The sequence below is a fragment of the Cajanus cajan genome, chromosome 3 (assembly GCF_000230855.2).
Source record: "Cajanus cajan strain Asha chromosome 3, NIPB_CcT2T_4, whole genome shotgun sequence".
Classification (NCBI taxonomy): domain Eukaryota; kingdom Viridiplantae; phylum Streptophyta; class Magnoliopsida; order Fabales; family Fabaceae; genus Cajanus; species Cajanus cajan.
Window position 1 is genome coordinate 66,425,337 of NC_138519.1, and position 21,635 is coordinate 66,446,971.

The 21,635-nt window shown below is 34.5% G+C and overlaps 1 protein-coding gene across 1 annotated transcript; it reads right to left on the minus strand.

The window, feature by feature from the left end:
- Window positions 1-6,517: 6,517 nt before the first annotated feature.
- On the minus strand, window positions 6,518-9,517 carry LOC109816136 (transcription factor bHLH95). Its single transcript, XM_020381016.3, has 3 exons — window positions 8,797-9,517; window positions 7,780-8,202; window positions 6,518-6,809 (listed from the first exon to the last, which is right to left on the minus strand). The coding sequence occupies exons 1-3, from the start codon at window positions 9,118-9,120 to the stop codon at window positions 6,717-6,719; spliced, it is 840 nt and encodes a 279-aa protein (XP_020236605.1). The 5' UTR covers window positions 9,121-9,517; the 3' UTR covers window positions 6,518-6,716.
- Window positions 9,518-21,635: the final 12,118 nt, after the last annotated feature.

Below are 21,635 nucleotides of genomic sequence, written 5' to 3' on the forward strand. Positions count from 1 at the left end.
TGCTTGTTTAAATTCAACATTTGTTTGAAATAAAAATTGTACACAATCCTTTGCACACAACAGTTCCCCCTACACCCGGGGGCATGAGGGTAATAAACATAGGGAGTGGTTGACGTACGACTGGCCCAAGTTTGGCCTTAAAGCCTGCGAGCCTTGTCGGAAATCACACTCAAGGTGATAACCGGTTACTCTAGCCCGAAATACTGCGACAGACCTTAGAGTTTGCCAGGTGACGGCGACAGAGATATTGGGTCCCTATAATGGGGGCACCTTGGGGGCCTTAAGACCAGTGAGATTAGAACTATCCTATACAATGCACTTTTCTTGCAGGGACCACAGACCAGATTTAAACGTGATTGTTCGCGGGTGTACATTTGTTTGAGCATATGTGTGTTGCATTTGTTTGTGTTTATTTATTTCAAATAGATAAGAATTACAAACAAATAAATATTAATAAAAAATATAAAAAAATTTAACTCCCTTCTATATACCCTAACTCTAAAGCATCATATAGGGTAGTCTATTTCAAAAAAAATATTTATATATATATAGCAAAAATCATGCATCATAACCCTTAGTCAAAAACATGATAAAGTTTAGGTAAAAAATAAATATCATGCATCTTCTAGGATGATGCATTAGCATACATTCATTAGAAATGGAAGGCACATATAATAGTATGCAAAGAATGTTCTCTAAATAAAAATCAATGAGAATGATATCCGTTGAATTTCTCATGTGTCTTTGCATCCAATTTTACGTTTCATATAGATAACACGCATTCCTTGTAAATAATAAATAAGAATAAAAAGGGAAATCTAATTTGTGCGTGTTAGCCGGATAATGGAAATTACTGTAATCAAATGCGAACCTTGACACATCAAATCGGGGAACACTTATCAGTAATTGGGGGCATCACACGCCCAAATCGATGATTCAAACGCGAAGGCTTTCCCATGCAAAAACAACAATTGCCGGGATAGGAGGAATGATCAATAATGGACGAATCCTTGCTTCTAGGGAATTACAAGACAAAACCAATTAAAGAATAAAGGCATTGCATGACAAAAACCCGCTAGGATGAAAACCCGTAAAGGGCGTCTTAGGCAAAAATTAGGGTGGAGAAAAAAGAATCAAAATCCCGATAGGATACGTCCTATGCAAAAGTTAGGGACATATAAAAATAAGAAATGTCTATCTAAGTTGGAATCGAAAGGTGGCTCGAGTATTCCCTTTAGAAAGCAGGAATTCATAAAGGTTTCACTCCGAAGTCGAAACACCCACACTCAAGCAAGTGGGAATGCGTTCTTAACGTAGTTCAACCAATCGTCAACCATGCCTCTCTAGGGGGCAACCTCGGTTAATCTCTCTGTGTATGAATCACGAACTCGGGGCATGCCCAGGCCTTCGAGCTTTGTTAAAGGGGCACGTGTAAATTGAAAATTCTATTTTAATGCCATACACTTTTCTACTTCATTTCTCTTCTCCATCTAAATATCCACTCTAGGCCTCATCCATCAACCCTTAACAAACAAAATGTATTTGCAACAAAGATGTTACTCAATAATAGCATGGAAAGGATAACAAAGGAACAATCAGGAATTCAAACATGACTAGGTTTGATAAAAAAAATGAAGGCTCGGCAGGAAACCCACTAAGGGGGCTGCGCAAAAGTTAGGGAAAGATCTGCTAGGCGTTCCACAAGTAAAAATGGGCAACCTAGGCAAAAGAAAAGATCAAAAGAAAAATGTCCATTAGGGAACACATCTCAAGTGACCTAGGCAAAAATTAGGACGTTAAAGCAGCAACCTGAGTTGAAAACTGAAAGGCGGCTCAGAGGAATCATCCAATTAGAGTACGATCCCAAGTCATCACTCCACTTTCCAAAAAGGATAAAACACAATGATAGCTTCCTTGTAGCAAATACGTTTTGTTTGATAACCCTAAACACTAAAGCCTACCTTAGCCAACCCTTCTTCTAAAAAACCCTTTTTGAAAAATTCCTTCTAACAACCCTTTTGAAAAAAAAAACAAAATAATAATATAACATTCCTTCCTTCTTTTCTCTTGACCCTTATGGCATTAAAATGGTACTGAAAAGATACACGGAAAATGCACAGTGAATCCTCACAGAGGGAACGCCGAGATGTCCTCAAACAGAGGTTAGAGACGCTTGACCACACATCGATTAGATAGTCAAGGAGCCACTGAAGCTTGGGCTAAAAAGAACATATCCCGACAGTAATCAAGATTGGCATGGATAGAAAGAAATCGTCAACATTAACTTAATGCGTACAGGTTAATTTCCCGACATAAAAAAAATAATTGCATCTTTAGGAACAAATACATGAGCATAAACTGCATCGCATGCATATGAGTTAGGGGCATATGGAAGGGCATTACACCAAAAAATAAATAAAAGAATCATTCCTGTCTTGCATTTTCATTGCATCCATGCATCCATGCATGCTACTTGCTATGGGTCAGAAGGACTCATCAGGACAAAGCACTCGTAAAAGTTCAATAGCTAAGCATGAATGGAATCGACCAAATAAGCAAACCCACAAGCAGAAAGAGGCCATCGCGCTTCGATTCTCAACCAAATGAAGGATGATCCATGAGAATGCCAAGACTAGGAACGGTTTCCTTACCAAAGCCAGGAATGGCTTCCAAAATAATACTCATCAATGAAGATTGAGCAAATAACATCATCATGGGATGGGATTCTTCCACCAATGATGACAACAAAAGATCAAACAGAAAAAGGCAAAGCTTCATACATGTTGAAAAAGCCGAAGCATTTGGAAAAATAGCAGAAAAAGGCAAGCTTCAAACATGAAAAAGCCGAAGCTAAACAAATATAAAATTCAGAAAAAAAACCTATTACAAGCAGACGCCTGGAGAGGCATCACAATACTCACCTCGACAAGAACAACACCAAACTCCTACCAACCATCCCACAATGAAGGCACCTGGAGAGGCATCACAATACTCACATGGCAGGGGCAACACTAGAATCCCTGTCATCCATCTATCTCTGCCCACCAACACAGGGGCACATCATACATCTCCTGCCCATCCATTTAGGGGTAGCCTTTCATTCCACAACACCCACAAGAAGACATCAAGTGCAAGATCGGAAAGGGTTGCTAGATCCCTAAAACTAGTACAAGATCGGAAAAGGTTGCTAGATCCTCAAAACTAGTACAAGATTAGTAAGGGTTGCTAGATCCCTAAAACTAGTACAAGATCAGTAAGGGTTGTTAGATCCCCAAAACTAGTACAAGATCAGAAAAGGTTGCTAGATCCTCAAAACTAGTACCAGATCGGTAAGGGTTGCTAGATCCCTAAAACTAGTACAAGATCAGAAAGGGTTGCTAGATCCCCAAAACTAGTACAAGATCAGTAAGGGTTGCTAGATCCCTAAAACTAGTACAAGATTAGTAAGGGTTGCTAGATCCCTAAAACTAGTACAAGATCGGAAAAGGTTGCTAGATCCTCAAAACTAGTACAAGATCAGTAAGGGTTGCTAGATCCCCAAAACTAGTACAAGATCAGAAAGGGTTGCTAGATCCCTAAAACTAGTACAAGATTAGAAAGGGTTGCTAGATCCCTAAAACTAGTACAAGATCAGTAAGGGTTGCTAGATCCCCAAAACTAGTACAAGATCAGAAAAGGTTGCTAGATCCTCAAAACTAGTACAAGATCGGTAAGGGTTGCTAGATCCCTAAAACTAGTACAAGATCAGTAAGGGTTGCTAGATCCCCAAAACTAGTACAAGATCAGAAAGGGTTGCTAGATCCCTAAAACTAGTACAAGATCGGTAAGGGTTGCTAGATCCCCAAAACTAGTACAAGATCGGTAAGTGTTGCTAGACCCTAAAACTAGCAATGGGCCGGCTGAAGCCCTAAATATCAGTCCAGCCTGGAGAGGCTGAGCTCATAATATACTCCCTCTTCAACAAGCAACAAATAAAGGGACACATTATCACAATGGAAACAATGCAGAAGCACCAAAGAGACGACGAGAAGACCCGGACGAAATGTCTACATCTTTCCTTGCCTTTGGAAAAGCAACACATTACTATTCCAAAGGACAAGTAAAGAGGGGCAGCTGTAGACACCCAATTTCGTCCGGGGGCATACAAACTAGGACATGGACCTCTGTTACGAAGGGAAGGAGCTCCCGAAGCATGCCAACAAGAAGACAGGACTTTAGAGGGCCCAAAAGCACAAATTAAATATTTTTATTGGCCCGGAACGGGCCGTTCCAAGGTCCAGAACAGACCGTTTCGAGGCTCCCAAAAGGCCAAAAACCCTAATTTGGAACGGGCTGTTCTGAAATTGGAATGGGCCGTTCCAAGATTGGAACAGGCCGTTCCAAACTCCTCAAAAAGGGCTTAAATGGTTAACTGGAACGGGGCTGGAACGGGCCGTTCCTAAAACGGAACGGGCCGTTCCTAAATCTGGAACGGGCTGTTCCAAGGCCGTTTCGGTATAAGAAATCACATGTTATTCTCACTACTGGAACGGGCCGTTCCGATTTCAGAACGGGTCGTTCCAGTATACGAATTTTACATGCAACGACCATATCCAGAATGGCCGTTCCGATTTTGGAACGGGCCGTTCTGGACCCCCTTCCCGAAGTCTATAAATAGACAATTGGGGCTCATTTCGCCAGACCCCGAAAATTTCGTCCAGCACTCTCTAGAGCTCGAAATTTCTCTCTTTTTCTCTCTCTCTCTCCTATTGTATTTCTTGAATATTGTGAGGCATTTGTGTAGTGTGAAAGGTTGCCATAAAGCACCTACAATTTCCATATTGGAAGATCTAACAAAGCTTGCTACGAGGTATTTTAATCAATTTTCTTCTCTCTCTTTTATTTCTTATATTTGATAAATATTATTTATATTAAGAGCAATCATGTAGATATTTTAGAGTCAATTGTTTAATTTAAATTTTAAATCATGTAAATAATCATCAATAAAAGGGGATATAATATTTAATTTATTATTTCTTATCGCATTAACTTCATCATAGGGTACCGATTTAGGGCGTTGTAAGGGTGCTTAATACCTTCCTTACATGTAACCGACCCCCGAACCCAATTCTGGTTATCAAGGCCATTATTGGATCTTTTAAAAATCTTTTTCTTTTTCCAATGTTTTGAGTAAAACATTGGTGGCGACTCCATAGAACCTATTTTCAAAACCATTGATTAAGGATTAGTCTGGTGTCCGGGCATTCCTTAATTGATGAGATCTTTAAAAGGATGTTTAAACCATAGGTCGCAAGATCGAAAATTTTCGGGTTGCGACAGGTACCCGGCCCGAACCCGCCCCGATTTGGATGGGGAAAACCTGTGTTTATCAGGTTCGGGTTAGGGTTCAGGTTTTCCCCGATTGATAAAATCGGGGGCGGGGGCGGGGATGTTAATACCCACCACGCCCCTGCCCCCATACCCGCCCCCATACCCGCCCCCGCCCCGCTTAATAATATAATTAAAAAATTATTTATATATATATATAAACCAAAATTATAAATATTTATATGTAAAAATTTATATTAGTTTACTTTTCTTTTATTTTTTTTAAAATTGTTCATATTTATTTAAAAGAAAAAAGAAGAAAAAGAATAAGAGCAGGGGCGGGGGCGGGGCGGGGAAACCCGAACCCCGCTGGGGGCAGGGATGGAGACCCAGATTTTATCCCCGGCGGGTGTCGGGGGCGGGGACGGGGGCGAGGAACGTAAAACCCACCCCCGCCCCGCCCCGTTGCCATGCCTAATCTTAAGTTATGTTTAGATCATAACATACTTTAAATTCAATAAAAAATTCACATGTTTTTATTTATTTATCACTACAACAAAATTGATTATTATCAATAATTATTTAATGGTAATAAATTAATTATCTTTATTTTATTATTTAATAAAAATATTAATGACTAATATATAATAGCCACTAAAAATTATTTATATCACACCAAAATTTACTATTAGCGACAATTATTTATTTAAAAAAACTTAAGTCCCACATTGACAAGAAATAAGATAATTAAAAAGTATATAAATGGATGATAACTCTCACCTTACAAGTTTGTTTTGTAGGGTTAAGTTAGACCTATAACTTACTATTCTAAGTTGATATCAAATTACTCACCATTACGAAACTCAATAGTTTCTAAACTTGAGGAGGTGTATTGAGAAAAATCCAAATCTCACATCAACTATTGATAAAATAATTATTTAGGAGATAAGACAATTAAAAAATATATAATTAAAAGATAATCCTCATCTTACAAGTCTCACATTGAGTAGAAAATAAAAAATGTCACAAAAAGTTATACACTTTTTCCGACCATTATAAGAATTTTTACCAGCATTCAGAATAATTGCCGCTAAATGTTTTAGCGACACTGCATACAATGACTATTGTGGAAATGCCGCTAAAAGATTTTGTAATAATTTTTATTACTACTAAAAATCATATTAAATACTACTAAAAATCATATTAAATGTCACTAAAAATCTATTTTATTGTAGTATATTTTGATAATAAGCATTCAAATTCAGTTTAAACCTTAAACCACCAAGATTAAAGCATATACCCGTTTGCTTTCATAACCATCAAGTTAAGCCATGAAAGCTCACTAATAGTTTTAAGAAAATTAAAAAATTTACATCAAACAAAACAATAAGTTTTCATCATCCAAAATTTTATGCGATCCATAGCATAATCTCTCCTGCCACTTGCTTATAAATTTCCTCCACTGAATTTGCATCTAGGAACTCATTTGAAGATCGTTTTCCCTGTAAGACCAACAATTCCATTGAGTTTAAACCATATTTATATTCGCACTACTCATGTAAGTATTAAATAATATACATTTTGGTGTTCTTTCATTGTCTCCTAAAGATTTAAATCTACTCTACGAAGGTAGAAAACTTAACATGCATGTATATATACCAACACAACATCTTATTTTATATATTTTCCTTTCATTTTTGGGTTGATGCATAGTTATTACTACCACTTAATTAATATTTACTGTGAAAATTAGTTTGACTCTTAAACTACCAAAATATTTTTGTAATACAAAACATTTAGCCTCCCTTCCATTAATTTGTTTCATATTTATCCAACAAATATTCATGTAATTGTACACATTTAAAATTTTAAGCAATAATTTTTGAATGACAATTTTTTTTTAAAATTACTTTCACTTTCTAAATATAGTATTTCATATTTTATTTTATTTTTATAAATTTTACTTTTCTTAAACATTATTAGTCAAATTCAATCAATTTAAAATTTAAATTTTGATGTGACACAAAGTCTTATATTCAAATCTCATTATTTACATTGTATAAAATATGAGAGTTTAATGTTAGTAAGTAAAATGTAATTTAATGTATCTCTCTCATGCCAGAGTTATGGAGTAAACCTAATTAATTATTAGAGGCTCGGGAGTTTAATATATTTAGAGGCCAACTTGTATAAGAAATTATGAAAATGCTAATCAGTAGTATCTTCGATGGTTAAGAAATCAAAATTAGAAAAATTTTATTAAAAAATGTATCTGCATTTCTGATGTGTAACCTTATTCTAATTTTCAAAGATAACTTTCTACTTATTGTATTTCTAGTTAGACAGACCATAGAAACTAACCAATCAAAAGTCTGGTAACTTGGAATTAAAAACAATTTATTTATTACCTAACTAAGATCGACAAAACATGCATAAGAAAAAGATAAGGTGCGGATCGAGTTCCAAACTTACATGGGCTTGAATCATGCATCCATTTCCATTTCCAATGCTCGAAATATTGGCACATATGACCTCTATTTTGTACTTGTCTAGCACAAAAGCAATGGAGGTTAAAAGGCCTGGCTTACGGGCCGCGCAAATGGTGAATTGGGCCTCATCTCCACAAATGTTCAGGACAATATTTGAAGCAGCCCACGTTTTTTCAAAAGCTATTGGTTGTTGTTGCCCAGGGAATGAAAGTGCACTGTTTGAAGTTCCCATCATTGCATTGGGATTGTTAGAAGATCCTTGATGAGTAACAAACATAGATGAGTCACACCCAAAAGTGGAGACATATTGGACCCTTTCTTGTTTCTGTTTCTCTAGCTTTTCCAGGGTTTGCTGTAGATTTTTTATGTAGCTCACTGCTTCATCCACAACGGTTGATTTATCTGCCTATGGAAGATCAAATAGCAAAGCATGTTAATAAAACAAATTATTGTGTCACCTAAGCTTAACTCAGGTCGTTGTCTTGAGGTGGGTTAGTGGGTATGTGTGTAGAAAATGGTGCTAGTGATGACCATAATGATTTTGTCTTTACTATAAAAGAATTCCACTTCATTGTATTTGTAGTTTTTTAAAGTTTTATCAAAAATGGTTTTTAATTGATTAAAAAGATTAAAAAAAAGTATCACACTCACAATATATTGAAATAAAATAATAATAATAATAACATTTATGGTTCCTTCAATCATTTTACTAAACATTCAATTTAGAAATGGATATGGATTTATCTATCAAAAACTCCACCATTGATATTTTACGAATTTGTTTTGCAATTAAATCCATTTGGAAAAAATTTATTTTCAAACAAATTTGGGTACAATGCAAAGAGGTGATTGATTACACAAAGATACCTATTTTAGGAGATACAATATCAAGTTATTTGATATGGTCATATAATTTGATTCCTTTCATACTCATACTCATGTAAGAATAAGAATCTTTCAAACTCATTAAAAGCAAGACCATTTTAAACCAAATATTTACCTTAGAAGGAATATGCGGAAGCAAAGCATGAAGATTAGCAAACATGTTCCTCATTTTCTTCCTCCTTTCTCTCTCAGTCCATATATGCACTTCATGATCAGATTGACACTTTTCATCTTTACCTTCACCACTAGTAATACTACGCTGGACTTGATTTCGCTTCTTATTCACGAGAGTTTCATCTTTTTCTTCTTTCTGCTGGTTTAGTGGCTTGGCCTTCTCTTTACTTTCACTTGAGTTATCAGAATTGGTGGGATCCCATGAATGGTCTTCCCACAAGAAGGTTATATCATGTGGACCTTGATTTCCTAAGGCTAAGGCCATGGAAGAGTGTGAGAGAGAAAGAAATTAAGAAAGTTATATTTGAGGAGAAGGATATATGTTTATGTATAGGTAGCAGGGTTTAGTAGAAGATGGCTTAGAACAACCCCTAGAAATGCAATCATAAGACAATTTTCAGTTACTTTACATATCAACAGATATATTTAACATATGGCATAACGCGTACAAGAATATTTAATTTACCAGAGTCCCAGAATATATGGTGACCTGACTTGTTTCAAGAATTTAACCTCTTTAAAATATGAAGTATATATCGTGTGTCTATGAATGTATGGTAAAAAAAGGTATTTATAATCATGTTAATGACACAAAAGTTATTCAATAATTTTTAGTGATTAAAAATATTTAATAAACTCCTTTTAATCCTTTCACATTATACATATCAATATATAGACTCATAATAAAAATCTCTTAAAATATTTACAAAATGGTTTTTTATTAAGAAATCAAAATTACCAAGTTTATATATATATATATATAAGCATTTTTTATATAATGCATTTCCACTCTATTTTTTTTATCCATTAGAATCAAATTTAGTACTAAAGAATTTACAATAACTTATGCTTCACTCAATCAATTGAGCTAAATGTTATTAATAAAAGAATATTAATATTGAGAAATAGTTAAAATTGTTTTAGAAAAAAGATTATCTTTACTGTGTTCCTAATGACATTCTATTGTGAAGGTATTAAATATCAATAATATTAAAAACTTATTTATAAAAAGGTAAATACTCAATATTTTTTTGCCTTTTTATATAATAAATCTTGTATTTATCATTATAATTGATCTAATAGCGTAAATTAGATAATATACACAATTTTAGGTTTAAATCCCAATGTGACATATATATATATATATATATATATATATATATATATATATATATATATATATATATAATTCTAATGAGGTGCTTTATATACACAATAGTTAAATTTTTATAAAACTTAAAAGTGATATTAATAATATATTATTTAGCAATTTTTTTAATATAATATTAATTATTATTAATCAAGGGATCTAGTTCAATTACTTGAGCAGGTGAGTGAGTTGTTATAAACTCTCTTGATATTTCATTAGATTACCACAAATAAAAAATATTCACTACTAAATGAAAGCAATGTGATTCTTATAAAACAATACATGACATTAAATAATAAACGTGTTTAATTAAAATATAATATAACTCACTTATTCACGTACGGGTGTGTTTGAATATATATTATTATAATAATTTTCTATCAATAAGTCGTTAATACAAATTGTTCGATACTTATATTTCTTAATAAAAAATTGAAATTTAATTTCTATCTTAATTATGAAATCACAATTAGATATGATATACCATTTTATCTTTATAAGAATTGATGACTTGATAAAAATAAATTATATCTCTTTATAAAAAAATATAATACTTTTTTATATAAAAGAATGAGATGAATAAATATATGAGTCGTCATATATAATAGATAAATATTTAAAGTCACATTATCCCTTAAAACAGTTATGTGATTATTTTTTTTAAAAAAATACTTACATGAATTATATGTTATAAAATTGTTCATGATAAAATTTATGATTAATATCTTTTTTATTTATTCACATGTTTTTCTCTTCATTCATATATATGTATATCAATTAGAAATATTAAAATATATTGGTGTAACTTTTACAACTATTACACTATTCAATAGTTTTATATAAAAAGTGAATTTGACCGATCTAACTATATTGAATTGAAAGTTTTTTTTCTCACTTAAATCATATATACAAAATTTTATTATAACAAAAAATTATTTGATACTTTATTCATATAAGTCACGTAATATATATTTTTCAAAATATACTAAAATACAAAACATTTGATCACTATCTTATTGTTGTATAATTTTAATAAAATTTGACATACACATTTAAAGTAATATAAAGTTGTAATTTAATAATTGAATTGATCAAGTTCACTTTTTACATATATAAAATTATTAAACGACGATGTAATAGTTTATAAAAGTTATACTAGTATAATTTTATTTCTTTCCACACACACGCACGCGTGCACACACACACACACACATATATATATATATATATTAGGAAAAGAATATATGTATATTGATGCATTAGATGTCTCCAAACAAATACATATTACCAAAACTTATATTTTGACAGTTAAATAATAATCTCTTCTAAGAATAATTAAGATATTTACATCTTGTTTGCATTATTTTTTTAATGCTTATGCGTTATTTTGGATAATCTAAACTGATAAATCATATTTTTTTTAAATATTTGTTTTGTATTATGCTTCTTTGTCAAGAAATACTATCTTTTGTAACCATTTTTGTTCTTATGTGCAGGTCCAAATGATGGATGAGTTTTTGTTCTTATATAGTATATACGTATAACCCAATGAGTACAGTCTTAACTGTCTTCTTATTGAGAGAAGCTGGAATGCCAACGTTATGAGTGCATGTAATGATGATTTAGACGCATTTTGTTACAATTCTCCAAGTAACTTATAGATCACTCAGCTTAATTTATTTAAGTAACAGCTAACTTGCTGCATGGTAATCATCAATTCAAACGTCACATTTTCTTTGAAAAAAAAATGAATAAGAAAATTTAAATGTCATTAATTCATTTTTTGTTTATTGAGTTTGTTCTAAGCTCAAATCGACTATATTGTTAAATTAATTTAATATTTTTTAAGTACTGTTTGTTTTGAAGTTCGTGTAAGATGTCACAATTTTGTCTTTAGGTGAGAAAGTGCGTTATGCATCTTTGTTTATTTATTTTGATGAAGATAAAATTGAACATAATTATCTCTTCTGAAAAATATGAGAATTTTACAATAAATTTATTTGTAAATACATGAAGTTAAAACGAAAGAAACATAATTAAGAATGATGTCAACTGTACTGGCCAACAGAGTTGCTGACTTGTCCCTCACTAATCTGCTGACTCGGTCAAAGATTTACCAGTCTAACTAAGCAGTAAGCTCATTATTGCCGAGCTCCTCAGCCCGAACATGAAACATGGACATCGGAACACCACATCGGCCCAAAGAGGCCACGTCATCAAACAAATAAAATACAATCTTGTCACCGCGTCGCCCACGCGTTATGGGAACAAGGTGACGGTTATGACACATGGCATCATGACAAATAGGCGTACGCGAAAAGTCACGACCCCTTGTCGAGCTCGGTCTTAACTCCTCGACCTACGATCTTCGGAGCTCGGGGGGCTAATGTACTATCCGTACCGCTATGCCGAGCTCGAGCTCGACATCACAGCGCGGAGTGACCTCGGACACGCGCTAGGCGACATCGGCTAGCTATCCAATTAGGTTATAAACTGATCTCGGGCCCAAGGCCCAACAAAACCCTAATACACACAAAGGTACGTGCATTACTTATACGAGACTCATACACCCACAAACACTAACTTGAGCATCGGAGTCTCTTTTGCAGGTACCACCCCCATCTTGGAGCAGCAAGCATACCAACGAAGAAGGCTCACCGATCTTACCCAACAGATCGTCCCCTACGACCGATCTCTGGTAAGAACATTTGGCGCTCACCGTGGGGCCGATCAAGACAGCTCTTATCGGCCACGCTTATGGTATTCACCCGAAGCCATAATAGACGCGCAACAGACGACGCAGATCGCACGACAAGCATGGACAACGATGCAGCATTGAGAAGGCTGATCGAACAAGTCGAGTAGATGAGGCAACAACACACCGTCGATCTGCAAAATATCCGTGCCAAGCACGAAATTGACCTAGCGGCGCTGCGTACCGCGAATGAGGCTGACCTAGCGGCGCTGCGCGCCGAGAACGAGCATATTCGCGCCCAGCTTCCTCGGCGCCTTTTTGATCAACCCCCTCAACCGAGTAGGCAACACAAAGAGGAGGGGCACTCGGTCTCTCAACCCCCAACCGCACCTAGGGCACCGACTCCCCTACCTGCCACACATCGGTCTCACGCCGCCATCCCTTTGTGGACGACATCATGGAGACACCTCTGCCTTTCGGCTGGAAGCCCCTCCACATCGATCACTATGACGGCACGACGGATCCAGATGAACACATTGACTTATACGTCACACAGGTAAACCTATACACTAATGAAGATGTTATTCTATGTAGGGTTTTTCCAACCTCGCTTAAGGGATCGGCACTCGCCTGGTATACCCAATTGCCAATGGGATCAATCATAGCTTCGACACTCTGGTGAGGCGATTCACGGCTCAATACGCAACGAGCTGACCTCATCACATCACATCCGCCGCCTTGGCCAGCCTCAGACAGGGCGAAGACGAACCATTAAGGACATTCATGGAGCGCTTCGCTGGCGTCTCCGTCAAAATCCGCAACTTAAATCCTGAGGTCGCAGTGCACTCCATGCTCATGGCGTTGAAGCTAGGACCTTTCGTCGACAGCCTTTGCCGACAACCTCCTCCCGACATGGACGAGCTCCGAGCTCGCGCTGCTGGGTACATCCAGATGGAGGAGCATGCCGAGTTTCGCAAGGCAATTCGCGACAAACCACAAGGAAAGCAAGACCAAGGTCAGGCCACGAACATTTAAAGTTGGCGACCTTGTTTGGCGATTACGGGGAGAAGCAAGAACAGACCCCTCCAAAGGAAATTTTGGAACTTGGAACTCCACCCACCTCAAATTTTATTTCTCTTAAATTGTAAATTCAGGTGATGTACTCTTTTTCCTCCTCAGCCTTTTTTCCTACTAAAGAAAAAGGTTTTTGGCCAAGGAAGGTTTAAACAAGGCACACCTCAAAAATAAATCAACAAAGCAACTCCATTCCCATACATTTTCGGTATTGGCACATTAACCATGACGACTTGCCAAGGTCGAGTTCGAATCTTGATGTTAAAGTCGGGTTCGAACCTTCAAATACAAATTACGTTACCAAGGTCGAATCCGAACCTTGATGCCAAGGTCGAGTTTGAACCTTGAGATCACGTTTTCTTAACCAAAGTCGAGTTCGAACCTTGATATGCCAAGGTCGAGTCCGAACCTTGAGATCACATTTTCTTAACCAAGGTCGAGTTCGAACCTTGATATGCCAAGGTCGAGTCCGAACCTTGAGATCACATTTTCTTAACCAAGGTCGAGTTCGAATCTTGATATGCCAAGGTCGAGTCCGAACCTTGAGATCACATCTACTTAACAAGGTCGAATTTGAACCTTCAAACAACAAATTTGGGAACTCCCCAGAAGCCCCTTTGCTCTTACATCGCTCGGTGCTTGGGGGGAAAGTGTACTGGCCAGCCGAGTTGCCAACTTGTCCCTCACCAATCTGCTGACTCGGTCAAAGGTTTACCAGCCTAACCAAGCAGTAAGCTCATTATTGCCGAGTTCCTCAGCCCGACCATGAAACATGGACATCGGAACACCACATCGGCCCAAAGAGGCCACGTCATCAAACAAATAAAAATACAATCTTGTCACCGCGCCGCCCACGCGTTATGGGAACGAGGTGACGGTTATGACACATGGCGTCATGACAAATAGGCGTACGCGAAAAGTCACGACCCCTTGTCGAGCTCGGTCTTAACTCCTCGACCTACGGTCTTCGGAGCTCGGGGGGCTAATGTACTATTCGTACCGCTATGCCGAGCTCGAGCTCGACATCACAGCGCGGAGTGACCTCGGACACGCGCTAGGTGACATCGGCTAGCTATCCAATTAGGTTATAAACTGATCTCGGGCCCAAGGCCCAACAAAACCCTAATACACACAAAGGTACGTGCATTACTTATACGAGACTCATACACCCACAAACACTAACTTGAGCATCGGAGTCTCTTTTGCAAGTACCACCCCCATCTTGGAGCAGCAAGCATACCAACGAAGGAGGCTCACCGATCTTACCCAACAGATCGTTCCCTACGACCGATCCCCGGTAAGAACATTAACTATATGCGCCTTTAATAAAAATGTGCCCCTTTTACTTGAATAAAATTGTGTACTTGTTTCATATACCCAGTTTATCAAAATCAACTTGTGATAATCGGTTATAATTAATTATAAAATATCTGTTATAATAAAAAGAAATATTCAAAGTTTTCTAATTTAGAATACAAGAAACAAACGAATCAAGGTTTATAAAACAATTATTACATAGTGAGAATTAAGGGAAAAATTACTAAAAATTTAAAAATAGTAATGAAAATTGTATCCATATCAGCTTAGTGACTGTCAAACCAATACTACACTAAAATGTCCATAACTATATAGAGTTTCTTGTGGTGCAAATATTATATGTACATATAATTATATTGGCCTTTATAATATTCTCACAACTTGAATGCAGGCTTGTGAACATGTAATGTAATTTTAGATAATATTAAATATAACGTACTGTAGGAGTGATATATATAAATATAAAATTGAGAAAATATAGAAAGCTCTATAATCCAATGATAGTAATGGTTTTCGAGCTTGTGTATTGATGGTACAAGGGTACAACTATATGACAGTATATTCACTTTAAGTTTCCATGAAATTAAAATAGTTATCCGTGAATAAGTTCACGTAGAATTTAAACTATTCACTACTCATCAAAACGCAACACGTAAACTAACTATTGCATGCAACTCTATCTAACCCTCTAGTGGTTTTGTTCTACTTCAGTCCACAGATTCGAGACTTGGTACTCCAAACCAAGAAACACGCAACACGCAAAGTGGCCAATATATATATATGAAAAGCAAAAAAAACAAAAAACAAAAACAAAAACACTTCACTAACTTTCTTAACATGTTAGCTAATCATCATTGAAGAATGGAGAACAGTTGAACAAATAATTAGATGAAGTCATTATTGATCAGTTTAAAAAGTGAGATTGATAATCACACATAATTCGATTACTCCTCGTTGTAATTATGATGATCGATGGTTCCAAAATGTTTTGTACACGTCACTCTATATATGTGTGTAAAGCCATAATCGTTTCCACTTTTGGAGGGAAAAAAGGAATAGATAACGTGGTGGGGTCATCATCCCATAGACGGTGGAACCTTCAGACGTTAAATATGAATCAAGACAAAACACTATCATGTTTGGAATTCGCAAAGTACGTACGGTTTCGCAATGGGGTTGTTGAATTCGAGAGATAGAGTGTGTTCTTGAATGGAGGAAAATCAACTTCTAAAGTTGCATGCAGGAGCAGAAGCTTCAAACCTACAAACCCAAACCGAAAAATGCGTGAGCATTATGATCATGCCTTGTTGCAAATTAACTTCGTCCCAACTTACAGAAATTGGTTTAATTATTTTTAAACAATGTGTAAAATTGGATGATTATGATTCATGCATGGAAGTTTGATTAATTAAGATAATTTTTCATCTCCATACAGCACATTTTTTCCGTGAGTAACTCTTGAATATATACCGTAAATTAAAAGCAAGGTATATTAAAATAATAATGATAAATGATAAACAAATTCAAATTTTAATATTAAATTTCTAACAAATATACCTTTATACAGTGTCCTCGTACAAAATAATCATCCTTAAAAAGGAATGGTTAAACTATTGATTTTCCAACTTGTAGATTTACGATTTCCGTTAAGATTCAAAATTTCAAATTGTCATCCATCTTTCAATTTCAAACAACTTTTTTTTAATAACTCTCACACACATACAAAAACATATATATAAGGAATGATCCGTTTATTCTATGAGTAAGTCTACATAACAATACAAGAAAACAAGAAAACGTTGAAATAGCTGCAAAAAAATAAGCGTCGACTAATAACTGACAGAAATATTGTCGAAAAAGCTGACACTATTTATTTTAAGTTTAGTGTTGAAAAAGCCGACGCTATTTCTTTATATATAGTGTCGGCTTTTCCGACACTAATTTAAATTTAAATTTAAATTAAATTAGTGTCAGAAAAGTCGGCGTTATATTTAAAGAATAGCGTCGGCTTTTCCGACACTAAACTTAATTTAAATTTAGTGTCGAAAAAGCCGACGTTACATCTTAAAATAGTGTCGACTTTTCCGACAGTATACATGCTTTAAGAGAGATAAAGATAATTTTTTCAATATTATATACGCATAATGTGTTGTGGTGCACTTGGTTATCAAGTTCACTTAAGACCTCAAGGTTCACAGATCGAGTCCCGAGAATGTTAAAATTGTGAAAGAATGTTAAAAATACGAACGAATAAATGATAAGCTGGAAAAAGAAGATGAAGAAAAAAATAAAATAAATTTTGTGTCGACGTAGTGTCAGCTTAACCGACAATAAAAAATTAAAATAAATAAATTTGTTATCGATGGCTTAGCCGACACAAAAAAAATTGTGTCGACTTATTTAGAGTCAGCCGAAAATTGACAAATAACCAACAATATTACGTCGATTTTTATGATTTAGAGTTAGCTTTTGGCCGACTCTAAACTACAACATTTTTATAGTGTAGATTTACTTTGTTTAATAACTTATGTTCTATATCAAATTTTAACGATCCAACCATTGAATTTAAAGTTCTTAATGCATAAATCAAGTTTGCAAATTTTTAAAAAATTTAAAAATCATTTGATACTTCATTTCATTAATTCAAATTGAAGAATAATCATAAAATCATTTTATACGTTAATTTGAATTAATGAAACGAAGTATCAAATGGTTTTCAAATTTTTTTAAAATTTGCATATTTGATCTATGCATTAAGAACTTTAAATTCAATGGTTGAATTATTGAAATTTGATGTAGAACATGAGTTATTGAACTGAGTAAGTCTAGGTAAATTTACTTTTAGAGTAAACGGATCCCTCCTTTATATAGTGTGTGTGTATTGAGAGAGAGAAAATATATCCAATGAAAACATATTTTATTATGAGAAATGATCAAGAAGAATAAATTATGACCTTTAGATTATGAATAAAAATAATTAATGGTTAAATTTAAAACTCAATCATTATAGTTCCTTACAAAATTTACTATTTTCGTCTCTACAACTATCAATATCACCACCATTATGGTTATCAACATAATTGTTGTTGTCATCACCACCACTATTAATGTTGTCAATCATGATAATAGAAATCAAAAATAAAAACTTTATAATTTTTAGTGACAAAAATTGTTCTATAATGAAAAACACACTAAAAAAGACCTAATCATCATTCAAATATAGAACATTAAAAATGTATAAGCTATCGAGGATTTTACATCCATTTATTCCACATTTATGGATTTTGAGATTTTTAGGATTGCCTGTGGAAATCTCAAGGTGATGGATGTTATATTTTAATATTCAATTTGTGTATTTTTTATAGTAACTCATGTGTTACATGTCATCATGTCAGTCCAATATTGATATGCTTACCAACGTGACCAACTTAATTTGCACTCGGCTTTCAATTAGGAGTGACAACTGGGTGAGACAAGTACGAGTTTCAATATTCTTATCCGTGCTCTCATTTTTGTACCTATAAGTATCAATGTCCCCATATTCAGTGATTATGAAGTTTGTGTCACATCCTTATAACTGTCATGTACAAAAATTAATTCAGTATTTTTTTGCTAAAAATCTAAAAAATAAGAATTTTAACATAGAGTAGTAATTACAAAATCAAGTTAATTAAGTTTCATTTGACATAAATTTAAAATAAGGTAAGAATTACATAAATGTCAAGTAATTTTTTTAAAAAATAAATTAAATTTCTAAAAACTTAAAGCAAGATGAGACAGGTTCAATTACGAGACAGGTAAGTATATACTCATTTCTGTCTCTATACTCAAATTAATAAATTCAATATATATCATATCTATATTTGTATTTTGATCAAATCAAACATTTTCTATCAAAGTCAAGATAGACTCAAATATTATCTACAAATATGAGTTTATTTGTCATCCTTATTTCTAATTTGAGATGTACGAATATTGTCGGATCATATAATAAGGACTTTGTAGACATAGAGGAGATTGGACAATTAGCTTAAGGGATACGGACACTCGACTTAAGGGAGATTGAATACTCAACTTAGGGTTTGTAGTCGGCCTAAGGAAGGCTAGGTAGCCAAAAAAAATTTCTAAGAGTACAAAAAAATATATTACATACACAAAAATTAAAACTCATTCATTATAAAAACATTTAAACCTTGAAAATTTTAACTCATGCAAATTGTCGGTTAGGATTATCAACAACACACCAAGAAGTGTTGACTAATGAAATTAAGCAATAATTCGAAGTAGCATTAACAAGACAATCTCTATAAAGAAAACCAAAATGGTATGGCTAAACGAACTGCCTTGGAATTCAGAAAGCTGAAAGCAGGTGCTCAACTTATGATGTTCCTTCGGTGTTGCTTGGAAGTCATCAAAAGAGATTAAAGCCCAATTTAAATGAACTTATGAACTAATTTACAAGAAAATAAAATAAAATAAAAATACGAAAGTGAATCGAATTTCTTTCATAACTTGTACATTTCAATTTTTGAAAAAGAAAAGATACTTGAGGCAACTTCTGAAAATATTATAAATAGATAAATTGATTTTAACTTGCATAAAAAAATTTCAATTTTATTATATTTTTTCTTTTCCGATAAATATCTATCAAAAATAAATGAATTAAACATAACAAGACTATCTACTCATCTATATATTCCTTCTCAGCAGTCCCCAACTTTAAATTTATAATGAAATTTGATAATATTGAAGTACTTATAGCTATCATAAATGACATGTCATCCTCCATTATGACCATATAAATGGAACTCTGCAACAGTTCACCCAAATGTTTTTTTTTTTTTTTGGGCCCCAATCATGAGAGATGAAAGGCCATGCCCTCTTATGAGAGTTCATAAAGTAAAACAAGTTATAGATAGAATCAGCTAAAGATCAATCTGACATAGGATAGAGGTTCTGCCTATCATGTAGCTAAGACAGTTGTCTAGTGGCGATAATTGCTCAGTTCATACCATTAGCCCAACCCCAACATCAATATTTTATCCTTAGATGGGTTTCTCCCCAAGATGAAATAGAAATAAACACATTGAAAATCCACCAGGTATGATCCAATGAACACAAAACTATTAGTTCAGGTAGATAACTATAGCACCAAATTTAGCTAATTTGATGATCAAATTTAACTTTATCAAGATACTTGTCAGATGGCTGCTAATAATAAGCTATTATGCTAAAAAGAAAACTGAAAAGGTTATGAAAAAATGAGGCAACACTAGAGATAGACAAACATCAAGACCTTAATTATCATCAAAGAATAATATGAATCTAAAAAAATTGTATTATTTCTTCACTTATGCATATATCTTGTTTAAATTGAGAATCCTGGTCACATGAACATATTTTTGTAGAAAAACCATCATACTTGCATGGCGTAGCCTTCAAATAACAGTGCAACATATTTCATAAAAAGGAAAACAAATAGAAATGATACCTCAAATATTTGTCGGCGTCTTCCCTCAATTGTTAAAGAAAGTAGGATCAGAAGGAGATGGGGTAGAATGACCATTATGAACACCAAATGTAGAGCTAATTGATGGAAAAAGGGACCAAGGATTGAACTCTAATATATTCTGCATATTTTCTGTTGGGACTTCATGATTAAATATCCAGCTAGGGTTAGGTGATGAGTGGACATTTGAATTAGATCTAATCCAAGAAGTAGAAGGTGCACCTCCAGAATTGTTCACATTACCACATGGTGTATGCAAACCTGTAGGTACATGTTCTGAAGATGAAGTCACATTCATAGGGTGCTCATCTATCGAAGTTTCTTAGAGGCCTTTCCACATTTTCTGCAATACTTATCAAAGGAAATGCATTGAAAACTTCTTGTCTCATTTCATTTCTTGAGTTCTGCAATAAGGGAGGAGTAGTAACAAGAATATCCTCTAAAGGTGTATAATCACTTAAGATGCTAGAAGCATTAAGCTCAAAATGATTAGTTGGCCAACAACCATTTTCAGATTGTATAAGAATGCTTGAGCTTGCTCCAGTGCACAATTGCTTAGAATTACCTTGAAGAGCCTTTCTCTTACTAGAAGGACCCCAATTAACTAAAGAAGAACTTTAACTAGCACTATCACCCCCAAGACATGTATCCAGAGCTTTCACATTAAGCTCCTATTTTATTTGAAGCACTGCCAAACAATGTCTTTTCTCTATCTAATTCACTAGGATTGTTGTTGTTAACACTACCGCCAGCTTCTTTGCCCTTCCCACGATCAGAAGAGTCAGCAATGTGCCCCATATCTAGACTATAATTTTGGCTAAAATGATTAGAACTGGAACCTTGCAAAAAGGAAGGGTGAACTCTAGATTGATTGCCATGTAGATTAGCATTTGAACTAACAGGAAAAATCATATTATTCGGTGCATATTGTCTTTCTTCAAACACAAGACCATCCTCGATTCTAGCATTAAATGAAGAAGACAACCCATGTTCTAGTTTCAGGCCTTCATCATTGACTTGGTTGATTAGATTCAC

Coding starts and splice junctions, on each gene's coding strand:
- LOC109816136 (XM_020381016.3), bottom strand. CDS start 9,120: ATGGCCTTAGCCTTAGGAAATCAAGGTCCACATGATATAACCTTCTTG. Junction 8,203..8,796: donor TTCCGCATATTCCTTCTAAG/GTAAATATTTGG, acceptor GATCTTCCATAG/GCAGATAAATCAACCGTTGT. Junction 6,810..7,779: donor GATGCATGATTCAAGCCCAT/GTAAGTTTGGAA, acceptor TTGGTCTTACAG/GGAAAACGATCTTCAAATGA.